Consider the following 17,956-nt stretch of genomic DNA (forward strand, 5'->3'; position numbering starts at 1 on the left):
TTATTTATTTATTTAAAAAACCCTTTCTTTAAAATTATATGTTTTATATTTATTATTAATTATTATCTCTACTATTCCATCATACAGCTTCCCGTGAACTCGGATGAATATTATAGAGTTTTGTGAGCTGTCTTTACGCAGTTGGGAGCAAAAATAGACACAGCACGTCACTCGTCGAGCAGTTTCCAGACTTTGAAGTGGAATAATTTCACGTCCATTACGAAATAGCGAGTATATTTCCGACCTAAAATCTTTGTGAACAGACCCTGAACTTCAAGCTGCACAATTTTCGGCATCGCGTTCAATCTTTTTTCTGAATTCCCGTGAAAAGAAGTATGAGCTATAAAAAATATACCTCTCCAAATAGTGCCCAGCCAAGATGAGTTATTTTCAATTGTGTGTCGAAATCAAAAGTGGTCGTTAAGTGGCTTCAGATTATTTAATGGTTCTCCCTGTCAATCAGTTCTGAATTTGCACCATGCGCTCAAGGTTGTTTCATTTAATGCACTCGACCCCCATCAAACATCACAATCATATGCAGCATATATAGGGGTGTATTGATTTTTTGCCAGCAGTCATATACACACGGTGTTTGCTTTTGCGCACACAAGACTGCTGATTTTTATGCAACTCTCAGAAACTGCAGTGATGACCTTTTGTAACACAAAATGGCACAACACAATCCTTATTTTCTTTTGAAAATTAATTAAAAAATACTTAAAAATAGAGTTTTTTTTAAATAAATTTAAAAAATAATTATATAATATTAATAAAAATGCGTTTAAATAATAGACGCTGTCAGAATTTTTTAATTGAGTGTTAATTTTTTTAAATAATTGCATTTTTATACACTTGTTCGGAGTAGTTCAGATTTTATATTGAAATCAAGCCTATAAGATATAGAATTACATTTTTTTTTAACGAGAAAATGATTAAATTAAATTTTTTAATTTAAAAATATGTATATTATACACTTAATAAAAGCTTCACAAATTAGCAGATTTAAATTTCTGTGCGCGGCATACACGCCAAAATGTATTTTTAAACCGAGATCATTGAAAAGAAAGTGATTTTGACTGCAATGCAACTCGGACTTGTGCATAATCTTGGCGCCACTGCCTTGCGCAAACTCCGTTCGTCAGGGGGGCGTGGCTTTTGTGGTGTTTCTGCTCGGAGCAAAGTGCAAGGGTTATGGCATGAAAATTGCCATCGAAACACCACTGTCGCTCTTCATTTCAACCGTTCATCGGCAAGCGTGAGGATGTCTGAAACCAAGAAAGTGTGCATCGTCGGCTCAGGCAACTGGTAAGTTTTCAGACAGAATAATTGTCCGAATCGGGGACGCCGCCGGACACACTGCACTTTTGACATTGTCGAAGGACTTTGCGGACGACTCTGGCTCTTTTTCTATTTTGGTCCAGTCTTCACGCGGGCCGCCCCGTCCGTTTTACAGCCGATTTCGCATTATAACTCGGTTCCAAATAAAATTCTGGCCGGGAATTTATATATAAATTTCTCTACGGTCGTTGGCCGGTTCAATTCAACAACATAACCTGCTTGAAAAGTTGATAAAATTCTTTGGTAACACCGGCCACACCTGAGACAATTAAAACACACCCTCTGGTTCAAAACTTACCAGAAAATTAAAAATAAATGAAAATTCCGAGAAAAATTTATTAATAAATTTAAATTTGATTTTAGTGTTTATCTTTGCTGGTTTCTTATTATTATTATTTTTTAATTTTTTTTCTTCTCTTTATTTTTAATTTTTTATTATAATATGCTGCTAGAATTTCTCAACGTTTAAACCAACTTTTTGTATATGAACGTTAGCCTTTATTCTAATATATAGGGCGAGTATTATCGAGTGCACCGCACCACTTCTTCTTTTCTGTGCTTGGTGTGCAAGCTGCAATAACAAAGTGGGTATCTGGCTCAAATATTATCGAACTCGGTGGATGAAGCCACTGGCCGGCTATTTTGTAACGTGAAAAGAATTCCTTCTACGGATTGCCAAACCAACAATATTTTGGTCAGAGTGACAAACACCCTAGTATTTCATAAACATCAAAATTATAAACCTTTCAACATTGTTGCTTTCAATATAAAAAGAAAAAAAATGATCAGTACAATAATTGTATTTTTATTTTCAGCAATATTTAATTTTCTTTTTTAATAAATTTGCAAAATCATCGCAAGAGCTTTCTCTGGCCTTTGTGCTTGCATTTTTAATGTTCAATAATTTGTTGGACTTGTAGAAAGCTGTGACGGTTTGAACGGAATCTGTATTACCCTGTCCATCAGCCGAACGTGCTTTTTGAAGCAAAGCCTAATTAGACATTTAAATAATATTCAAATGAAGCTACCCGCGGGCTCAATTTTCACTGGTGAAAGTTTTTGCCATCAAATTTTACTTTGTTCTAGTTGACGAGTCAACATAATTGCAACTGAATAAAATTTAATTAATGTCTCAGTTTCTTTTAATAATGAATTATTTATTAGGAATCTTTGTTACTTAAAAACAGAAATTTCTTTTCTTTTCAATATTTACAAATCAAATTAAATTATTTATCATAAAATCAAGGATTTATTTTTAATTTTGTAAGAAATATCACAATTTTAATTTTTGTTTGTCTTGTCTATCTCTTTCAGGGGCTCTGCCATCGCCAAAATTGTGGGCAACAATGTGCAGAAGCATGCATACTTGGACAACCGAGTGACCATGCATGTGCACGAGGAGATAATCGATGGCAAAAAGTTGACCGAGATCATCAACGAGACGCATGAGAATGTCAAGTACCTGCCCGGCCACAAGCTGCCTGCCAATGTGGTAATTATCATAGCTCTTCCTATCTTTTCTTTCTTTTGAGCTGCTGCGATTAAAAAAGGGCAGATAACAGCAGAGAGAGAACTTTGCTATTTGCGAATCGTGTTGGTTGGTGACCTTGGCGCCTTTACCCTGCGCACCGAGATGAGCGCACTGTCAAGGGCAGTCAAAGAAATTCAATTAAATCTGATGTCAATGTTGCAACATTGCACTAATTGGACGAGGCTTTTGCTCTTTGTGATGATTTAACTGCTGTAAAATGAATTGTTTGATTGAAAGAAAATTTACTCCTGATTGATGAAGATTGATTTAAACTGCACAGCATAATTGTTGGAAGTTATTTTCCATTTTAATATTTTTGAAAATGTATTTAATATAATTATAGCGTTTAAACCTATTTTTACAGCTCTTAAAGTCGATGTTATCTTTGGTTATCATATTTTTGTATTTTAGAAAATAATATTGGAAGTATTATCAAGTGTACTCACAGCTGTGTAAATTTACCAAATTTTACTATCAAATTTTGAGCAACAACATCTTCAGATAAATAAATAATAAGAATGTACACAATAAATAATAATAACCCAATCAGGTTTGAGTGTCTTTCCAATACCTTTTTAATTTTTAAAAATTTGTCTCTTTTTTTCAGATCGCAATTCCCGACATTGTCGAAGCGGCGAAAGATGCCGATGTCCTTATTTTTGTCGTGCCCCACCAGTTTGTCGGTGGCCTTTGCAAAGCCATGGTGGGCAACATCAAGTCAACGGCCGTCGGCCTCTCCCTGATCAAGGGCTTTGACAAAGCTGAAGGTGGCGGCATCCAGCTTATTTCGGGGATCATCCAGAACTTGCTGAGCATTCCCGTCAGCGTGCTCATGGGAGCCAACTTGGCCCCTGAGGTTGCCAACGAGATGTTCTGTGAAACCACCATTGGTGAGAATGATGTTCAAATTTAATTAAATAAAATCACTACTAAATATTGGATAAAAATTTTATCTTTTAAATAGGCTGCAAGGACAAAGTAGCTGGTGCCCTGTTCAGGGACATCATCCAGACTGATTACTTCCGGGTAGTCGTTGTTGACGACGTTGAGACAGTGGAGGTGTGCGGCGCCCTTAAGGTATGCAAATTTAAAAAAAAAAAAAATATTAATAAAATTTTGTTCCTTTGAAAAAAAATTTATTATTCTGTCGCAGCTTGAAAAAATACATACACAAGTGAAAAGCAGTTTTTTTTTTCATTGTTACGATTTTGAGCTCGTGTTAAATTGCTGAGCTAAACATCATGTAATTGCAAGCCAAACAGGATGCATGTGACACACAGTTGGTGTGCAGATGCAATTACGCTGCATCTGAAATCAAACAGGCTCCAGTGTTGCCAGCTAATTATCTCTGTGCTGCAAGTTATTCTAAAATTTGAAAATAAAATTCCAGAACATTGTTGCCTGCGGTGCTGGATTTGTTGACGGGCTCGGACTGGGCGACAACACCAAGGCAGCTGTCATTCGACTTGGCCTGATGGAAATGATCAAGTTTGCTGAAGTCTTTTACCCTGGCTCGAAGTTGGCCACCTTCTTCGAAAGCTGCGGAGTTGCTGACTTGATCACCACCTGCTACGGAGGCAGAAATAGGAAAGTCTCTGAAGCATTTGTTCGCACAAAAAAGGTACCGAGTAAAAAAATTTAAATGCAAATTGAAGATTGCAATAAGAATTTTCCAGACCATCAAAGAACTGGAAGATGAAATGTTGAATGGCCAGAAACTTCAGGGTCCATTCACTGCCGAGGAGGTCAACTACATGCTGAAATCCAAAGGAATGGAGGACAGGTAAAATTTTCCATATTATTTAATGATTTTTTTATTTCATTTCAAAACTGTTTAGGTTCCCACTCTTCACTGCCATTCACAAAATCTGCATCGGTGAACTTCCTCCTGAACAAATGGTGGATTGCATTCGTCAGCACCCAGAGCACATGTAAGTATTTCTCATGCAAATCAAAAGATCCATTCTCTGATTCTCTATTGAAGAGAGATTTTGTCGAGTCACATTCCCAGAATAGAATCATTCATAAAACTTGTCGAAGTACAAGTTCACCTCAATTGCCACAGTACAAGACCGCATACAATTTGTGTATTATAAAACTCGCTTTTTCACTATCATGTACAGCCAATCAGCTTGCCCCTTTGTAGTACTTAATGAATTTTCTGTGTTGCCACTGGTTTAAATTTTGAAGGCATGCAACTTTGTAAACGAAATTGTGGCTTCACATAATTGCCGACTCTTCACAAAATTAATTCCATGTACTCAAAATCTGCCTTTTTGTGTATGCTTTCTAGGATGTATTAGTGTGACCAAATCACACTATAGTAGCTAAAGTAGGTCATATTTTGGTAAGTTGGTTCATTGATTAAAAATTCACTGGCAAATCGGTCAAGATTCTTTGGTGTAAAGTAGATTTATTATTTCGGATATTTTTTTATATTGTTTTAGATCCCATTTGCCAGTGATTTTATGGTTGTTGTTGTTTGAATTTATAATGTTACCATTTTGTTGACCACTCATTTACAAACTATAAAGAATCCTATGTATTTTTGTTGTTAAATTGCATGCATTTATATGTAGAATGTATTTTAGAATTTGAAATTTTTAATCTATTTGACCCATTTTATTGTTTGATTTATGTTTGGTATCATAATATACACTTGCGACCAGATAACCATTTTCATTTCCTGCATGCCTTTTATCTGCTAGTTTTGTAGTTGATTGATCAAAATCAGCCCCACGCATCAGCCTGCTTTATGGATGCATTTCATTTTGAGTAAAATCTCCTTCTCCTTCTCTGAAGAAGCTTTGAAATCTTTTGTTCACAGAGTGAAGATTATAGAATAAATTAAACCACCGAGTTGGATTAGCAAGAATCTCAACCGCAAATTACTCCCAAAAAAGCAACTCGATGTTGAAATCGGGGCTTTCGAAAATTACAAAACGGTTACCGCACCCAATTATTACAATATATCCCGTTTGTTGATTAGATGGAAGAGTGTTCTGATGTTCAAATTGCGCCTAAGTTATTTTAAAACACTTTTAAGATGCTGGCGATTGCGCTGTATGTCACGTTAAAAAGACGAATCAATAGCTAAAATGCTGCCATACATCCAATTTCCAATTCTTAAACTCGAACAAACAGCTTCTGAGAAGTTTTTTATCTGTACTTATTGTCGAAAAAATCGCAGAAAATGTTGCTAGTTTTGAATTTTGAGCTGTGAAGAGGTGTTGATCTTACAATATATTTTCAACGTAGCTTGTTGATATTCTAAAATCTAACGTACATATAAACAAAAACGGCAACAGATTTTAAACCGCCAGCTTGTTTAAATGTTTTGCTTTATATTGCTGGAAATGACTCGACACAATTTAGATGGAAACAATTATTAAGATTGCTCCTATGACAGGTTGGTAAAATGCCACCTTTGACCGGCGTTGCAACCAACGTACAAGGAGGTGTTATGATTTCTCTCACACACAACTTTGGATTCTGGTCTGTATTCCTATTTTGCAGTGCGCATTCCGTGGTGCTCAGTCATTTTATTCTCTCACTTTGGTGCAAATGTTGTTGATTTAAGTTCGTCAAATGAATGATTACTTCTTATGTTGCCAAAGTTTCTTGTTTTTTGTTAAAATAAAATTATATTGTTGGAAGTGTTTTGATATTTTAAACAATAACTACTAACTACTCCTTTCAAATATTTTCAAAGTGAAAATGTGCAATGCACTTTAATTTACATATTGCCACAAGAATGTTCAGAATCAGTCAAAATCAAATCAAATTGAATCACAGTGCACCAACTTACATCACACCAGTGCAGCGTGCTGTAGATTTCTCACAAAAATTGCCTAAGTAGGCTTCAAACCCACTTAATCCTAATATTATTATAAACTATAATAAAATCAGATCATATGGCACAAAAATAACAAAAAATTGCTTAGAGCAATATAAATACTACAGGGTAAAATACAGCACTCTTTAACAGAAAAAATATAAAATTTAACCAAAAACACAGCCGTGAAATAAAATTAGCAATAAACACTTCGTAACTTAAAAATTTAACAAGCATTTCAAATATTGTCGATGTACAAATTAATTTTGAACAGAGTGTCCCTTTTTGCCAAATTCTGCCGAATAATTTTCTCGAACTTGTCTCTAATTGGATTGAACTCCATTATGTCCCTCGGCTTCTCCTCCATCCAGAACTTGTCAAACTCGTAGAAAAGGTAGCAATACAACTGGTGAAAGAGACGCATGTTAGGTAGACTGTAGCCTATGTTGAAAATGTGGGTCTTGGCGGAGCCGTCTTTAAGCATGTGGTAAGCCATGCTGGTCAAGTTTATGCCGACTATTGAAAAGCAATAACCGTAGCTGAAATTGCATTCAACAAATTACTAAAAGATTGTAATGAATTTTCCTGCAAATCTTACTTTGGGTGGTGGGAATGAGAAAGCACCTGGCGAGCAGCCTTACTGTAGTCGGTGGCAAAAAACAGAAGATTCTCAAGGCCCAGCATGCCCATTCCTCGGAAATCGGTTTTGGGATCGTCCCCCTGTAAAAAATACAACATATTCAATGGAAGCTTTGTCGAAAAGTTCCAGATCGTATGCCTGAAATCCAATGTCCTGCCACTGCTTGGTGACCCTGGACTCGAGCGGCGTGTCTGGCATCAGAGCCTCCCACAGTTTCTTCAACTTGGCTTCGTGTTCTGCATTTTCCGCATCATACTGCTGCAGACGAAGGGTCTCGACGTCCCTTTTCAAAGTCTCGTATCCATGCAACTGCTCTATGCACCGAGAAAAAGAAGGTGCAAACTGGGGATGAATTTGGGGGTGGATTTTCTTGAGGACGAGCACCGTGTAGACAGAGTAGTGAACAAAATCTCTCCGTAAGATGACTTCTTTGTGCACCTGTCGTTCATAAAAATAAGGAGGAAATAATTAATTTTCTGAAATGTTGGAGTTGAAAAAAATATTTAAATACATATTGTGTACATTAAAAAATTATTAAAAAAAAAATTATCTTACATTATCGAGCATATTGACAAGGGCTCTGATTTCTGGACGTCTTGAAAGACGAAGGGACGTTTCCACGTTGAGGGTGCGATCAGCACCCTGTATGTCGCCATAGCAAATCCTCTGAAGTTCACAAAGCTTGGTGCTCTTCCTCAGAAACCACTTAATCAGCGGCCGGAAATACCATAGCAACCAGGGCCGCAGCCAGTTAACAATATAGTCCCACAAAAACATCACAATCTCTTCGAGCTATGCATAGGTGAGAAAAAAATCAAGTTATTATGTAATTTTTTAAATATAAAACCTTTTATAACTCACACACAAAAATACAAACGAGACCTTTCTCTGTTTCTGACAAAATTATTTAAATTTAAAACAATTTATATTTTCCTGCTTAAATTCTTCGGCCAGCGTCTTTCTCTGTTTTTGTCAACACAAGCACATAGGGGCGTGCCTGTGTTTTTAAGTAATCAAAGCGCAGGCGCTGTTATAATTTTTTGCTGAAAAGCGCGGTTGGGGAATTTCATTCGGCCTCTCTTTGCAGTCTTCCCTATAATTTATTTGTGATTTGTAAAACACTTTTTAATTTGAGTGCACCATTTTATTAATAAAATTTGAAGTATATACGTAATATTTATACTATTATGTCAAAAATTCGTTTCTTTTACATGCAATTTGCAAATTAAGCTATTAGCTTGTAATTAATCCGCCATTTGGCCAGCTAGCCAGTTCTCGATCTCGTCGAGGTGCTTCTTGCTCCAGGCAGCTTCAAATTGGACACGCTCCAAAGATTTCTGGAGAGCTCCCTCGACGGCTGACCCGAAGTGACCCTGGTGCTCTTCAATGAATTGCTCAACCTTAAATTAAAACACACAAAAATTGAACCAATTAAAAGTTATTAATTTGATTAATACCATTTTCAATTCTCCCTCAGTTTTGAAATTAGAGGTCGCGGCAGTCACAAGGGCAACCCACAAGTGGGGTCGGCTGTGGAAGCTAATTATATACATTTTTAAGTAATTCATATAGCTTTAATTAATATTTGTCTAATACTTCTCTTTTAGTTGTTTCCAGTGGGTCTTCAAAAATCTAAACAACTCGGTGAATCCTGCGTGTCTGCCGGAAATTTCACCCAAAATCAAGCGAATGTCCGACTCGGAGAAAGGCTCTCCCTTTGTTCCTTTGCTCAACAGACTGGCAGTCAGCAGCCTTCACATTGAAAACACAATTTACAGGTAGGAACAAACATATATTTTTTTTCATCTACTTTTCAATTTTGGCTGGGTCCCTCGGGCAGCCCGCAAGGGTCTTGAGGAGGAAGTTGCGATCTGCCGAGGCTTTGGCGCCGGTCAAATGGCCCAGCCGTTCGAAGCCAAAGTTCCACTCCTCTTTTGAGCCAAACGCAAACACAGGGCAGAAAACTCTGCTTGGAACGCTGAAACAATTTTTTTTTAATTGAAAATTCAAATTTTTCTAAACCTCTAAAGTCTTACGGGATATTGACGTCAGGAGTTTTGCTTCTAACCCATCGTGCGAAAACATCCCTTGCCTTGTTTACGCAATTTTCCTCTCCTAAAGAGCAAAGCATGTGCCTAGTGTTGCTCCTCAATTTTCCTCTCCACGCCGGCTCATTAGGCAGACCCGCTTCACCAAGGCTGGAATCCAAATTAGACGCCAGACGCAAAACAAATCTCTATAATAAAATAAAAATTGTAAAAACCATAAAAATATAGAAATCCAATTAAAGTGGTCATAAGTTACGATAAAAATTTTAAAATAACAAGATTTATTTTCTTAATTCACTTTTAATTATAACTTTATTCGGGAAAATAATTTTTAAATATTTATATAATAAATGAAGCGTTACCCCGAAATATTTCCCAGCCGCTGTACCGTCCAACCTCTTGGAGAGAACATCGACCATGTTGAAGAACGGGTGCCAGGGTTCAAATTGCCTCTCGAATTTGAGGAATCTGGCCATTGATAAGGCAGTGTCAAAGTCCAGAGCGCCAGCCATGGCCAGATTCAATGAGTCGTGCAACAGTTTTGCCCGAGTGGTTGGTGGGATTGAACTCGGCCCGACGCGGCCTTCCTCCTTCAGAAGGTGGTTGCCCAGCAGCTTCCAATTTTGTGTATCATAATTCACAAGAAACAGACCTGGATTTAAAAAAAAAATATGGCATAAATTAATTTTTATGGACGAAAAATTTACCGATATCCTCCGGGTTAACAATGAGGAAATTTTCAGGTTCGCTTGGATCGCTTAGATTTTCAATCTGCTTAGTCGGTGGCATCCACAGGGCAGGGGCTTTCGTCACAATGTCCACCCTGCCGTCAGGGCGCTGGGGTGCCATAATAACGGGGATCCACCACAGAGACTCGTCTTCCACATTTTCATCGTCATCAAAACCGGGGTCTCTAATGAATTGGCGCTGGAGAAGTTTCAAATTATTTATATTATTTGAAGTTTGTTTTTATTCATTAATTTTGGCGCACCTGCGATAAATCGATGTTTCCTTTGTAGTCCCGGGTAACAGTCAGCAAAGGAATTCTATTGCCGTTCATCCAAGTAGAGGCAACGGCCTTCGAACTGACCGCCAAAGGCAGGGTTCCTTCGCTGTGCGCCCTTTTGCCAATTGCGGCCCAGAACTGCTCTGGTGTGTAGGTGCTGTAGCTCCTGTTTAAATTGAAATACTTTTATTTAATTTCACTCAAATTTAAATCACATTGAAAAACCTGTCATTGATGAAATCTCTCAATGTGTTCATGAACGTTTTTTGAGAAATTGTGAAATTGAGCATTCTGATAACCACCTCGGCTGAAATAAGCAAAAGTTAAACATAAAATAAGGATTAAAAAAGTTTGATATGCACCTTTAGTAGCAGAAATTATATCCTTCATTGATGGCTGGCGAGCATAGGGGCTTCTCTTGCTATATTCATAGTAAAGTGCATAAACGGCAGCTGCAGGGGTTTGTTCGTGAGAGTACTTTTCCTCTGCCGGTTCCAACTTAAATTTTTTTAATTATTTATCTCAATTTAATAGTTTATTAAGATTATTATAAATTTTAATGGAAATTTAACTTTGATTAATTTTTAATATTTCTGAAATTTTCTTACTTGAAATGCGGCGCCTCTAGCCAGGAAGTTAGCAAGGGCCCTGTTCATCCACACGTCCTGCCACCAATTTGGGGTCACTAAGCTACCGATCCATTGCATGACCAGTTCGTTGACCACGTACGAGGTGACCCAGCGGTTGTACCCATTTCCTCCGCTTAGTATATCACCCTCTCTATTTTATTAAATTTTAATTTTTCACCTTTTTTAAATTCAAAAAGTATACCGGTAAAAAACAAGTCCCCAGTTTTCAGCAGGGACAGGGGCGTTGAACCCTGGAAGAGCAACCAAGTCCAGCTTAGGCAAGGGGAATCGCACTCCAAGGGTCTTTTCAAAGTAGTCCAGCGCCTTCGGCGCGACTCTCCTTGCGTATTCCGTCTCTTCAGCAAGCGCCGGGCGAGAGAAGACGCGCACAATTTCGTCCTCCTCACGCGGTCCTGCCATCAGGTCGGAGGTCAGGAAACTGATCGCGTAGGTAGACATCGGGGGCGACGCCTCAAAAGTATCCCAGACCCAGGAAATATCGTTAACCCTTTATTCAATTTAATTCAAATTTTCAAAAAGAATTATAAAAAAAGATGTTTTAATACATGGGCAAAGTGGAGACGTGAGGCATGTTTGAGATTGTCCGCAGGTCGGTCTCTTTTGGTCTAGCGATGGACACAGTGACCACGGCTTTCATCTCCGGCTCATCGAAACAGGGGAAGACGGTTCTGGCAAAGCTTGGTTTGAAGTGAGCGGCCACGTAAAAGTGTGTGTTGCCGGTAACTTGGTTAACATAATGACCTGAGAAATTTTTATTTTTAATTTTGTATCAAAATAAAATCAGCAATTTTTTTTTATATATTTCCTCACCTTTGAAGATTCCGTCACTGGATTTGTTGTTGATATGTCCTGAAAATTCGGCGCCCAGCCTGTACGAATAGCCAGGTATTAACTCCTTAGACAGTTTGATGAGCAGGAGTTGACCCTGCGGCTCCCTGTCCACGCTGACAACAGTCGGAGGTTCCTCCACTTCTTCAGGCAAATCAGTCGTCTCCTCAGCATCTAAAACTGGGGCGGGCGTCGTCGGCGCCAACGGACCCGCAGGGTAGACCTCGTCTAAGGTGACGTGTTTCAGTTTCAACTTGGAACCAGCGTGCAAAGTGATGAGGTCGCGCTGCTCCAGGTCAGAGGTCACCGTGATGTTGATGAAAACGTGTCCGCGGAATAGGTCCTGGTTAGGTTTTTTTATATTTTAATTAATTAAATTATTTATTTGACAACAAAACATTTGCCTGCTCCAAGAATGGCTGCAATTGCAAAAAGTACGACTCGGGCTTTATTCCGGGCGGAAGCCTGATGTCCACGTGCCGATGGTTGATGGCTTTGAAATCGGCACCTCTGGGCACTCGTCCACCGTATACCATTGCCAATAGAACCGTCAGGCTCAGGGCCAAAAAGCCCTGCCCTTTAGCCATTTTAGACTGTTGAAGTTCTAAAAATTAAAACAATTGTTTTCAATTTTAATTAATATTGGCAATATTTAAAGACAAAAACGCGCATATGCACAAATTTGATATAAAAAATAGAAATAAATAGCCAATTGAAAAACCAATTCTAGATGAAGTGCTATTTATTTATTAGCACCCTCGTTCTGGAGAAAGACGCATAGCAACTTGCGGTTGGCGCTGATTGCGCAAATTAACAAGAGGACCAAAGGGAACGAAGGAAGTGGGTGCTTAGAATTGATTTATTTGCCCTTGTTAAATGACAGCGCTGTGACGTGCGTGGCTTCCAATTTTTAAAAATTTCTTTTCGTGAAAAATTATAGTACTTTATAAATAAAAACGCTTTTCCAATTCCATCATCAATGTTGTCAAGGAACACATGAAACATACTTTTAGAGTATCTGAAATAAATTATCATTGAAATTACACTAGAAAAATATATTGTTGTAAATATTTGCTTTAATTTATTAATATTTTAAAATATAATTCCACTTTAATCTTGACTTCAATTTTTTTTATACATTTAAACAATCGCAATTTTAAGAATTTTATTAAATATTGCATTTTTTCTTAAAATACACATACTTAATACGCGATAATTGAAGGCGCACAGAATAATATCATAATCTTATACATAATCTAGTATTACTTACCCTGGATAACCCAACTTCTGCCTGATGAACCAGGACTTACACGAAATCCTTGATCAAATTTGTCTTGCACTATATAAACAGTTCACCAACCGCAGGGACTGATGAACTGCAACTGACCGTGGTGACAAAATGATGAGACAGCGAGGGTCTGGATAATCATGCAATTATAAGGGATCTCTCTTTCTCTGTTGAAATAAATATACTACTGCACAAGGGCGACGTGTGGAGATGTGCATACTTTAAAATTTTATATTTTAGTATAATAGAGTAGTTTTTGCTACTTTTTTAAGGCTAAAATTATTAAAACCTCCACTATAATTATTTTAGTATAAACAGCAGAACAAGAGTTTGAAAATCGAGGATATAAATCCTGGAGAAAGAATTAGTTATAAAATAATGTTGCTCACACGCTTTTCATTTAATTCAAGCTGTAAATCAGTAAAAGATTGCTAATTTTTAGACAAGTTGGAACAATTTCTTTATTGGAGTTGCAATGATGAAGCTTTTTTGATTTCTTGAAGATGTTTATTTTAAGTTATATATTATAAAGATGAAATGTTGTAAATAAATTGAATTGAAATTGATCTGTGCCATGCTGAAAAACATAGTAAAATAATATTTAATTTTTTATAATTAAATAAACTAAAGAAATGTGATTAAACGGTACATGAGAATTAAAAAAAAAATGAAATGAAAACCCAAATTGAATAAAATTTAATTTTAATTAAATAAAACCTATAAAATTAAAAAAAAAAAATTAAAAATCAGCCTTGTTAGTGAGCAATGAGCAGTAGGAAATTATTGAAAGTTGTAATATTTATAAAGCCATCTTTTTAAAATGCATAATATGAGCATGCGTTTTTTGGTAAAGAAGTATAGCTCAATTAAAATTTTAAATTTTCTTTTTCCTGTGGAGTCTTTTTACTGCAATTATTTGAGCTCTCTCTTTAAATAATTACTAGTTCAAGGCGCTCGTATAGATGGCAGATCACAACAGTCGCAAGGCCGCACTGCATTTGATTTAGAGATGTTCCCAAACCTTTGAGCTACCGGTATATCGTTTACCGGTAATTTTAAAATTTACCGTTTACCGTATACCGGTATTCTGATGAATATACCGGTATCCAATTAACCGGTAAGTTACCGGTAATTAAAAAAATTACCGTACCGTAATATACCGGTAGTACCGGTATTAATTATTTTTTTTTTGCTAAATTTTCAGAAATTTTCATTCTCGTTTATTTTTATCAGAAATACACCCCATATAGCTTGTAACCACAAGTTCGTTGTATTTTAAGGAATAATCCAATAATGAGCTCCGGCAACTGTAAAATTAATGCAACAGATCTGATCAACAGAACGATTCTCACCAACGCGACAACGTTTGCTTATTGCTAAAAATCGCTGATCGGCTAAAAGACAAGAACATTCAAAAGACAACAGAATTTGGTGTGTTCGTGGGGGAAGGCAGTGTGCCGACATGGATATATTAATAAATCAATGCAGTCAGGCAGTGTGCCATGCAACTCCGTTTGCTGGATACTTGACTGCCCGCGCGACTCGGCCACATTAAATTCAAAGTGAATTCATCGCTGAATTTTTGTTTTCAGTTTTGGATCGCTGTTTGAATTTAAAAACAAAATTTATTTTACATATTTTCTTTTAGTGCAAGCACTAAGCAGCCAAATCCAGCACTAAAGTCGGTCATGAACTCTATATTTAAAAAAAAATATTTATGAATGAAATAAATAATTATATAACTTAGCTTGACATCTTACTTGGCTAAAATCATATAATTATTTAATCATTAATTTTATTGTTACCTTTATGCCAGGTATTTTAAGCTTTTTTCAGTTAGTTTATTTCATTAAAAAAATCTGATAGGCTCATAAAATATTATGACATCGTGCGCGACTTATTGGTTTGCATAATATTTGGTTTGGCTGCATGGCCGCATCACATACAACTCTCACAATCATTCGCTGGATATGGCCGCTTGCTAAAGAAAAATGAAATAAATAATTTTCGACTGAAGATTTGCTTTCAAATTAAATCAATAAATTTAATTTTTTTTAATCAGATTTTATTATAAAATAAAAATATTAATTGAAAATTGAAATATTACAAATACTGAATTAGCATATTTTGTTTATAATAAATTATAGATATTATGGATATTATATAATAAATGATAATTAAATATTGACATTTTATCCATTTTATACTTCTCTTGTTTAGCGTCCAAAGAAGTTGGATTTGATAATTTAAAATTTTTATTCATAAAATAGCATATTTAATTAATTTAAGAAATAAATCATTTCTTCAATATAAGAACCAGTCTAATTATGACAATTAACCCCTCGTCATCCTGAGCATTCACACATTAAAAGTTGTATTCACAATAAAGATTAATATATTGTTATTAATTAATTGCTTAAATGGATGCGCTCGAAAAAATTTTGTACTGGTCGCACTCAAGATTTTACTTAACTCGCGCACTTTTGAAAGTCTTAATCGCTTTAGTTGCTTTGCGCTCTATCATAAATCATATTTCTCTTTCAAAAATTTTTGCTCGCTTTGCTCGCGGAAGTACCGTCCGAAAGTTTTGCGTCTGAAGATTTTACGCTTGCTTCGCTCGCAGAGTTACCGCGAGCAAAAATTTCGCGCTCGCTTCGCTCGCGAAGTTACCGCCCTGGGATTTTTGCTCGCTTCGCTCGCAGAGGTACCGTCCGAAAATTTTGCGCTCGCTTCGCTCGCAGAGTTACCGCGAGCAAAAATTTCGCGCTCGCTTCGCTCGCGAAGTTACCGCCCTGGGATTTTTGCTCGCTTCGCTCGCAGAGGTACCGTCCGAAAATTTTGCGCTCGCTTCGCTCGCGGAGTTACCGTCCGAGGATTTTGCGCTCGCTTCGCTCGCGGAGTTACCGTCCGAAAATTTCGCGCTCGCTTCGCTCGCAAAGGTACCGTCCAAAAATTTTGCGCTCGCTTCGCTCGCAGAGGTACCGTCCGAAAATTTCGCGCTCGCTTCGCTCGCAGAGGTACCGTCCGAAAATTTCGCGCTCGCTTCGCTCGCAGAGTTACCGCGGGCAAAAATTTTGCGCTCGCTTCGCTCGCGGAATTACCGTTTGCAAAAATTTTTCGCTCGCTCCGCTCGCGAAAACCGATAAAAACCGGTAAGTTCGGTTAACGGTATGTTCAAAATTTACCGGTAACCGTAACCTTACCGTTTGAAAGAAATACCGGTATTCTACCGGTATACCGTAAAATTTTACCGGTAACGATATATACCGTGAGTTACCGGAACATCTCTAATTTGATTCGCCGGTTGCCTGCATGTTTTGTCTTGTGTTGTCTTTGTTGACATCTGAAAATTATTTTTCAAATTTGAAATATATTTCGTACTTTCAGTGCTTTTAGCCAAATACTTTTTGGCAAACGAATCAGTAGGACTTTTTCTACTCTTTTGTGGCGATGTCATCGGCGAGCATCAACATATTTATTCAAGGCACTTGTGAGGAAATGTGCCCCAAGAACGAGCGGGAAATGTCAGTTAAAAATTTGGCTAAATTAACAAAAATATTACCATTTTTAATTTTCAGGCGTCAGAGAGAACGTCTTCTTCATCCTCTCGAGATGAAAATCGGCTCGGAAAGGCATTCGCCGCCACTGGCAGATCCGGCAAAGACTGTAAAAGAGTACAGTCGACCTGCCGCAGGTCACAGGCAGGAACGAGCTTGCGACCTCCGCCCGCTGCCTGTTCTTTCAAGAACAACCAATTACTTGGTTAAGTATGTAAAAAATTATATCATTTCCTTTATAATTTATAGATAAAATTTGCATTTCCAGTTTGGCTCTGAATCAAAACTCTATGAAATCTTGGACGGCTGTTTATGATTTTGTTGCCGACAGACTTCGAGCAGTTCGCAAGGACTTGGTTGTGCAAGGCCTTGGTGGGGAGGAGGTTTTATCAATTCTAGAACTCATGGTGCTTTTCCATATTTATGCAGGATATAGGTAGATTAACAAAACTTGCAATTATTAAATAAAGGAATCAATAATGATATGTATATTTTGTTTTGCAGACTTTGCGATCAGCAAACTTCTAAATTTGATCCTAAATTAAACAATGATCTCTTGATCGACTGCCTGAGAAGAGCACTCGACCTGTATGATTTTGGCTGTGTTTCTAAAAATAGAGATCTGATTGAATCAATATTTGCTCTGCACGACATTCACCGTGGCGAAGGTCAATTGAGACTTGTTTCGCTTCCTCCAGATTGCAGGTTTGAAACCATAAATTTGTTAACGAATTAAATAAAATTACATAAAAAATTCAGGACTGAAATTTCTAAGAATGCTCTGAGAATGACAATTTTGGTTGGTCAATCGAACTATGCTAGGATATTCCGCAAATTCAAAGACTTGCCTCCTCCACTTGCCTGCACCATTTCCCAACACCTCCCTCACATTCGAAGGTTTTTATTAATTTTATTTTTTTAATTAAAGATTTTATCACATAAATAAAATTTCATTGTTTCTTTAGAACTGCTCTTGCACTCATGAGTGTTGCCTACAGCAGCAAAGTGCTGAAAGTTCCTGCTTGCTGGCTGGCATCCTTGATGTCCGTCAGTGTGGAGGACGTGTTTGAAGAAGCCACAGCCTATGGAATTCAGCACGATGATTCTCATCTCCACTTCCAGAAAGGATCTTTCAACGTGAACGCCAAAGTAGTGAGTGCTTTTTACTTTCACTTGCTCATCTTTCCTTTCATATTTTATTTTTTCTTAGAATTACCAAAGTCAAAGTCGGCTCT

The 17,956-nt window shown here is 37.2% G+C and overlaps 4 protein-coding genes across 8 annotated transcripts in view; 2 read left to right on the plus strand and 2 right to left on the minus strand.

Annotated features, from left to right (window-relative positions):
* Positions 1–1,145: 1,145 nt before the first annotated feature.
* On the plus strand, positions 1,146–8,136 carry LOC132205290 (glycerol-3-phosphate dehydrogenase [NAD(+)], cytoplasmic). 2 transcript variants are annotated; one of them, XM_059634254.1, is made up of 9 exons: positions 1,146–1,305; positions 2,653–2,830; positions 3,477–3,759; positions 3,834–3,946; positions 4,260–4,490; positions 4,546–4,652; positions 4,708–4,800; positions 5,163–5,216; positions 5,697–8,136. In XM_059634254.1, the coding sequence occupies exons 1-8, from the start codon at positions 1,262–1,264 to the stop codon at positions 5,170–5,172; spliced, it is 1,059 nt and encodes a 352-aa protein (XP_059490237.1). In that variant the 5' UTR covers positions 1,146–1,261; the 3' UTR covers positions 5,173–5,216; positions 5,697–8,136. The 2 variants fall into 2 exon arrangements, with proteins under 2 accessions (XP_059490237.1, XP_059490236.1); XM_059634253.1 differs by lacking the exon at positions 5,163–5,216.
* Positions 6,570–8,353, minus strand: LOC132205293 (ELMO domain-containing protein 2). 2 transcript variants are annotated; one of them, XM_059634259.1, is made up of 5 exons: positions 8,206–8,353; positions 7,900–8,136; positions 7,483–7,782; positions 7,303–7,424; positions 6,570–7,243 (listed from the first exon to the last, which is right to left on the minus strand). In XM_059634259.1, the coding sequence occupies exons 2-5, from the start codon at positions 8,119–8,121 to the stop codon at positions 6,943–6,945; spliced, it is 945 nt and encodes a 314-aa protein (XP_059490242.1). In that variant the 5' UTR covers positions 8,122–8,136; positions 8,206–8,353; the 3' UTR covers positions 6,570–6,942. The 2 variants fall into 2 exon arrangements, with proteins under 2 accessions (XP_059490242.1, XP_059490243.1); XM_059634260.1 differs by having other exon boundaries at positions 8,227–8,324.
* Positions 8,354–8,473: 120 nt separating this feature from the next.
* On the minus strand, positions 8,474–13,281 carry LOC132205288 (aminopeptidase N). The gene is made up of 16 exons (XM_059634251.1): positions 13,147–13,281; positions 12,281–12,480; positions 11,859–12,219; positions 11,594–11,789; positions 11,230–11,535; positions 11,007–11,178; positions 10,761–10,896; positions 10,624–10,705; positions 10,384–10,564; positions 10,100–10,319; positions 9,755–10,044; positions 9,381–9,580; positions 9,155–9,322; positions 8,941–9,096; positions 8,802–8,883; positions 8,474–8,744 (listed from the first exon to the last, which is right to left on the minus strand). Exons 2-16 carry the CDS (start codon positions 12,461–12,463, stop codon positions 8,589–8,591), a joined length of 2,889 nt encoding a protein of 962 aa, XP_059490234.1. The 5' UTR covers positions 12,464–12,480; positions 13,147–13,281; the 3' UTR covers positions 8,474–8,588.
* A 3,166-nt stretch (positions 13,282–16,447) lies between these two features.
* The window catches only part of LOC132205292 (ras-related protein Rab-27A), a 31,979-nt gene continuing 30,470 nt past the window's right edge, over positions 16,448–17,956 (plus strand). For 2 of the 3 annotated variants that reach the window (XR_009442683.1, XM_059634255.1), the window contains exons 1-6: positions 16,448–16,688; positions 16,743–16,931; positions 16,990–17,157; positions 17,226–17,426; positions 17,481–17,618; positions 17,687–17,873. Coding sequence is in view for 1 of the 3 variants with exons in the window: in XM_059634255.1 (XP_059490238.1) it covers positions 16,615–16,688; positions 16,743–16,931; positions 16,990–17,157; positions 17,226–17,426; positions 17,481–17,618; positions 17,687–17,873 (957 nt within the window). In the remaining 2 variants the exon portion in view is untranslated. Of the gene's footprint in view, positions 16,689–16,742; positions 16,932–16,989; positions 17,158–17,225; positions 17,427–17,480; positions 17,619–17,686; positions 17,874–17,956 lie in introns of those variants that run through there. The other variant, XM_059634256.1, reaches the window with a different exon arrangement.

This window comes from Neocloeon triangulifer, unplaced genomic scaffold (assembly GCF_031216515.1).
Source record: "Neocloeon triangulifer isolate White Clay Creek 2 clone unplaced genomic scaffold, ASM3121651v1 ptg000002l, whole genome shotgun sequence".
Classification (NCBI taxonomy): Eukaryota; Metazoa; Arthropoda; class Insecta; order Ephemeroptera; family Baetidae; genus Neocloeon; species Neocloeon triangulifer.

Excerpts from the sequence above, each read along its gene's own strand:
- LOC132205290 (XM_059634253.1), top strand. The coding sequence starts at position 1,262 with ATGTCTGAAACCAAGAAAGTGTGCATCGTCGGCTCAGGCAACTG. Across the intron at positions 4,491-4,545 it reads CATTTGTTCGCACAAAAAAG|ACCATCAAAGAACTGGAAGA; the intron begins GTACCGAGTAAA and ends AGAATTTTCCAG. Across the intron at positions 4,653-4,707 it reads TCCAAAGGAATGGAGGACAG|GTTCCCACTCTTCACTGCCA; the intron begins GTAAAATTTTCC and ends AAAACTGTTTAG.
- LOC132205293 (XM_059634259.1), bottom strand. The coding sequence starts at position 8,121 with ATGTTTTTGTGGGACTATATTGTTAACTGGCTGCGGCCCTGGTTGCTA. Across the intron at positions 7,783-7,899 it reads TTGTCAATATGCTCGATAAT|GTGCACAAAGAAGTCATCTT; the intron begins GTAAGATAATTT and ends TATGAACGACAG. Across the intron at positions 7,244-7,302 it reads TCTCATTCCCACCACCCAAA|CTACGGTTATTGCTTTTCAA; the intron begins GTAAGATTTGCA and ends ATGCAATTTCAG.
- LOC132205288 (XM_059634251.1), bottom strand. The coding sequence starts at position 12,463 with ATGGCTAAAGGGCAGGGCTTTTTGGCCCTGAGCCTGACGGTTCTATTG. Across the intron at positions 11,179-11,229 it reads TGGGGACTTGTTTTTTACCG|AGAGGGTGATATACTAAGCG; the intron begins GTATACTTTTTG and ends TTAATAAAATAG. Across the intron at positions 10,706-10,760 it reads TATAATTTCTGCTACTAAAG|CCGAGGTGGTTATCAGAATG; the intron begins GTGCATATCAAA and ends TGCTTATTTCAG.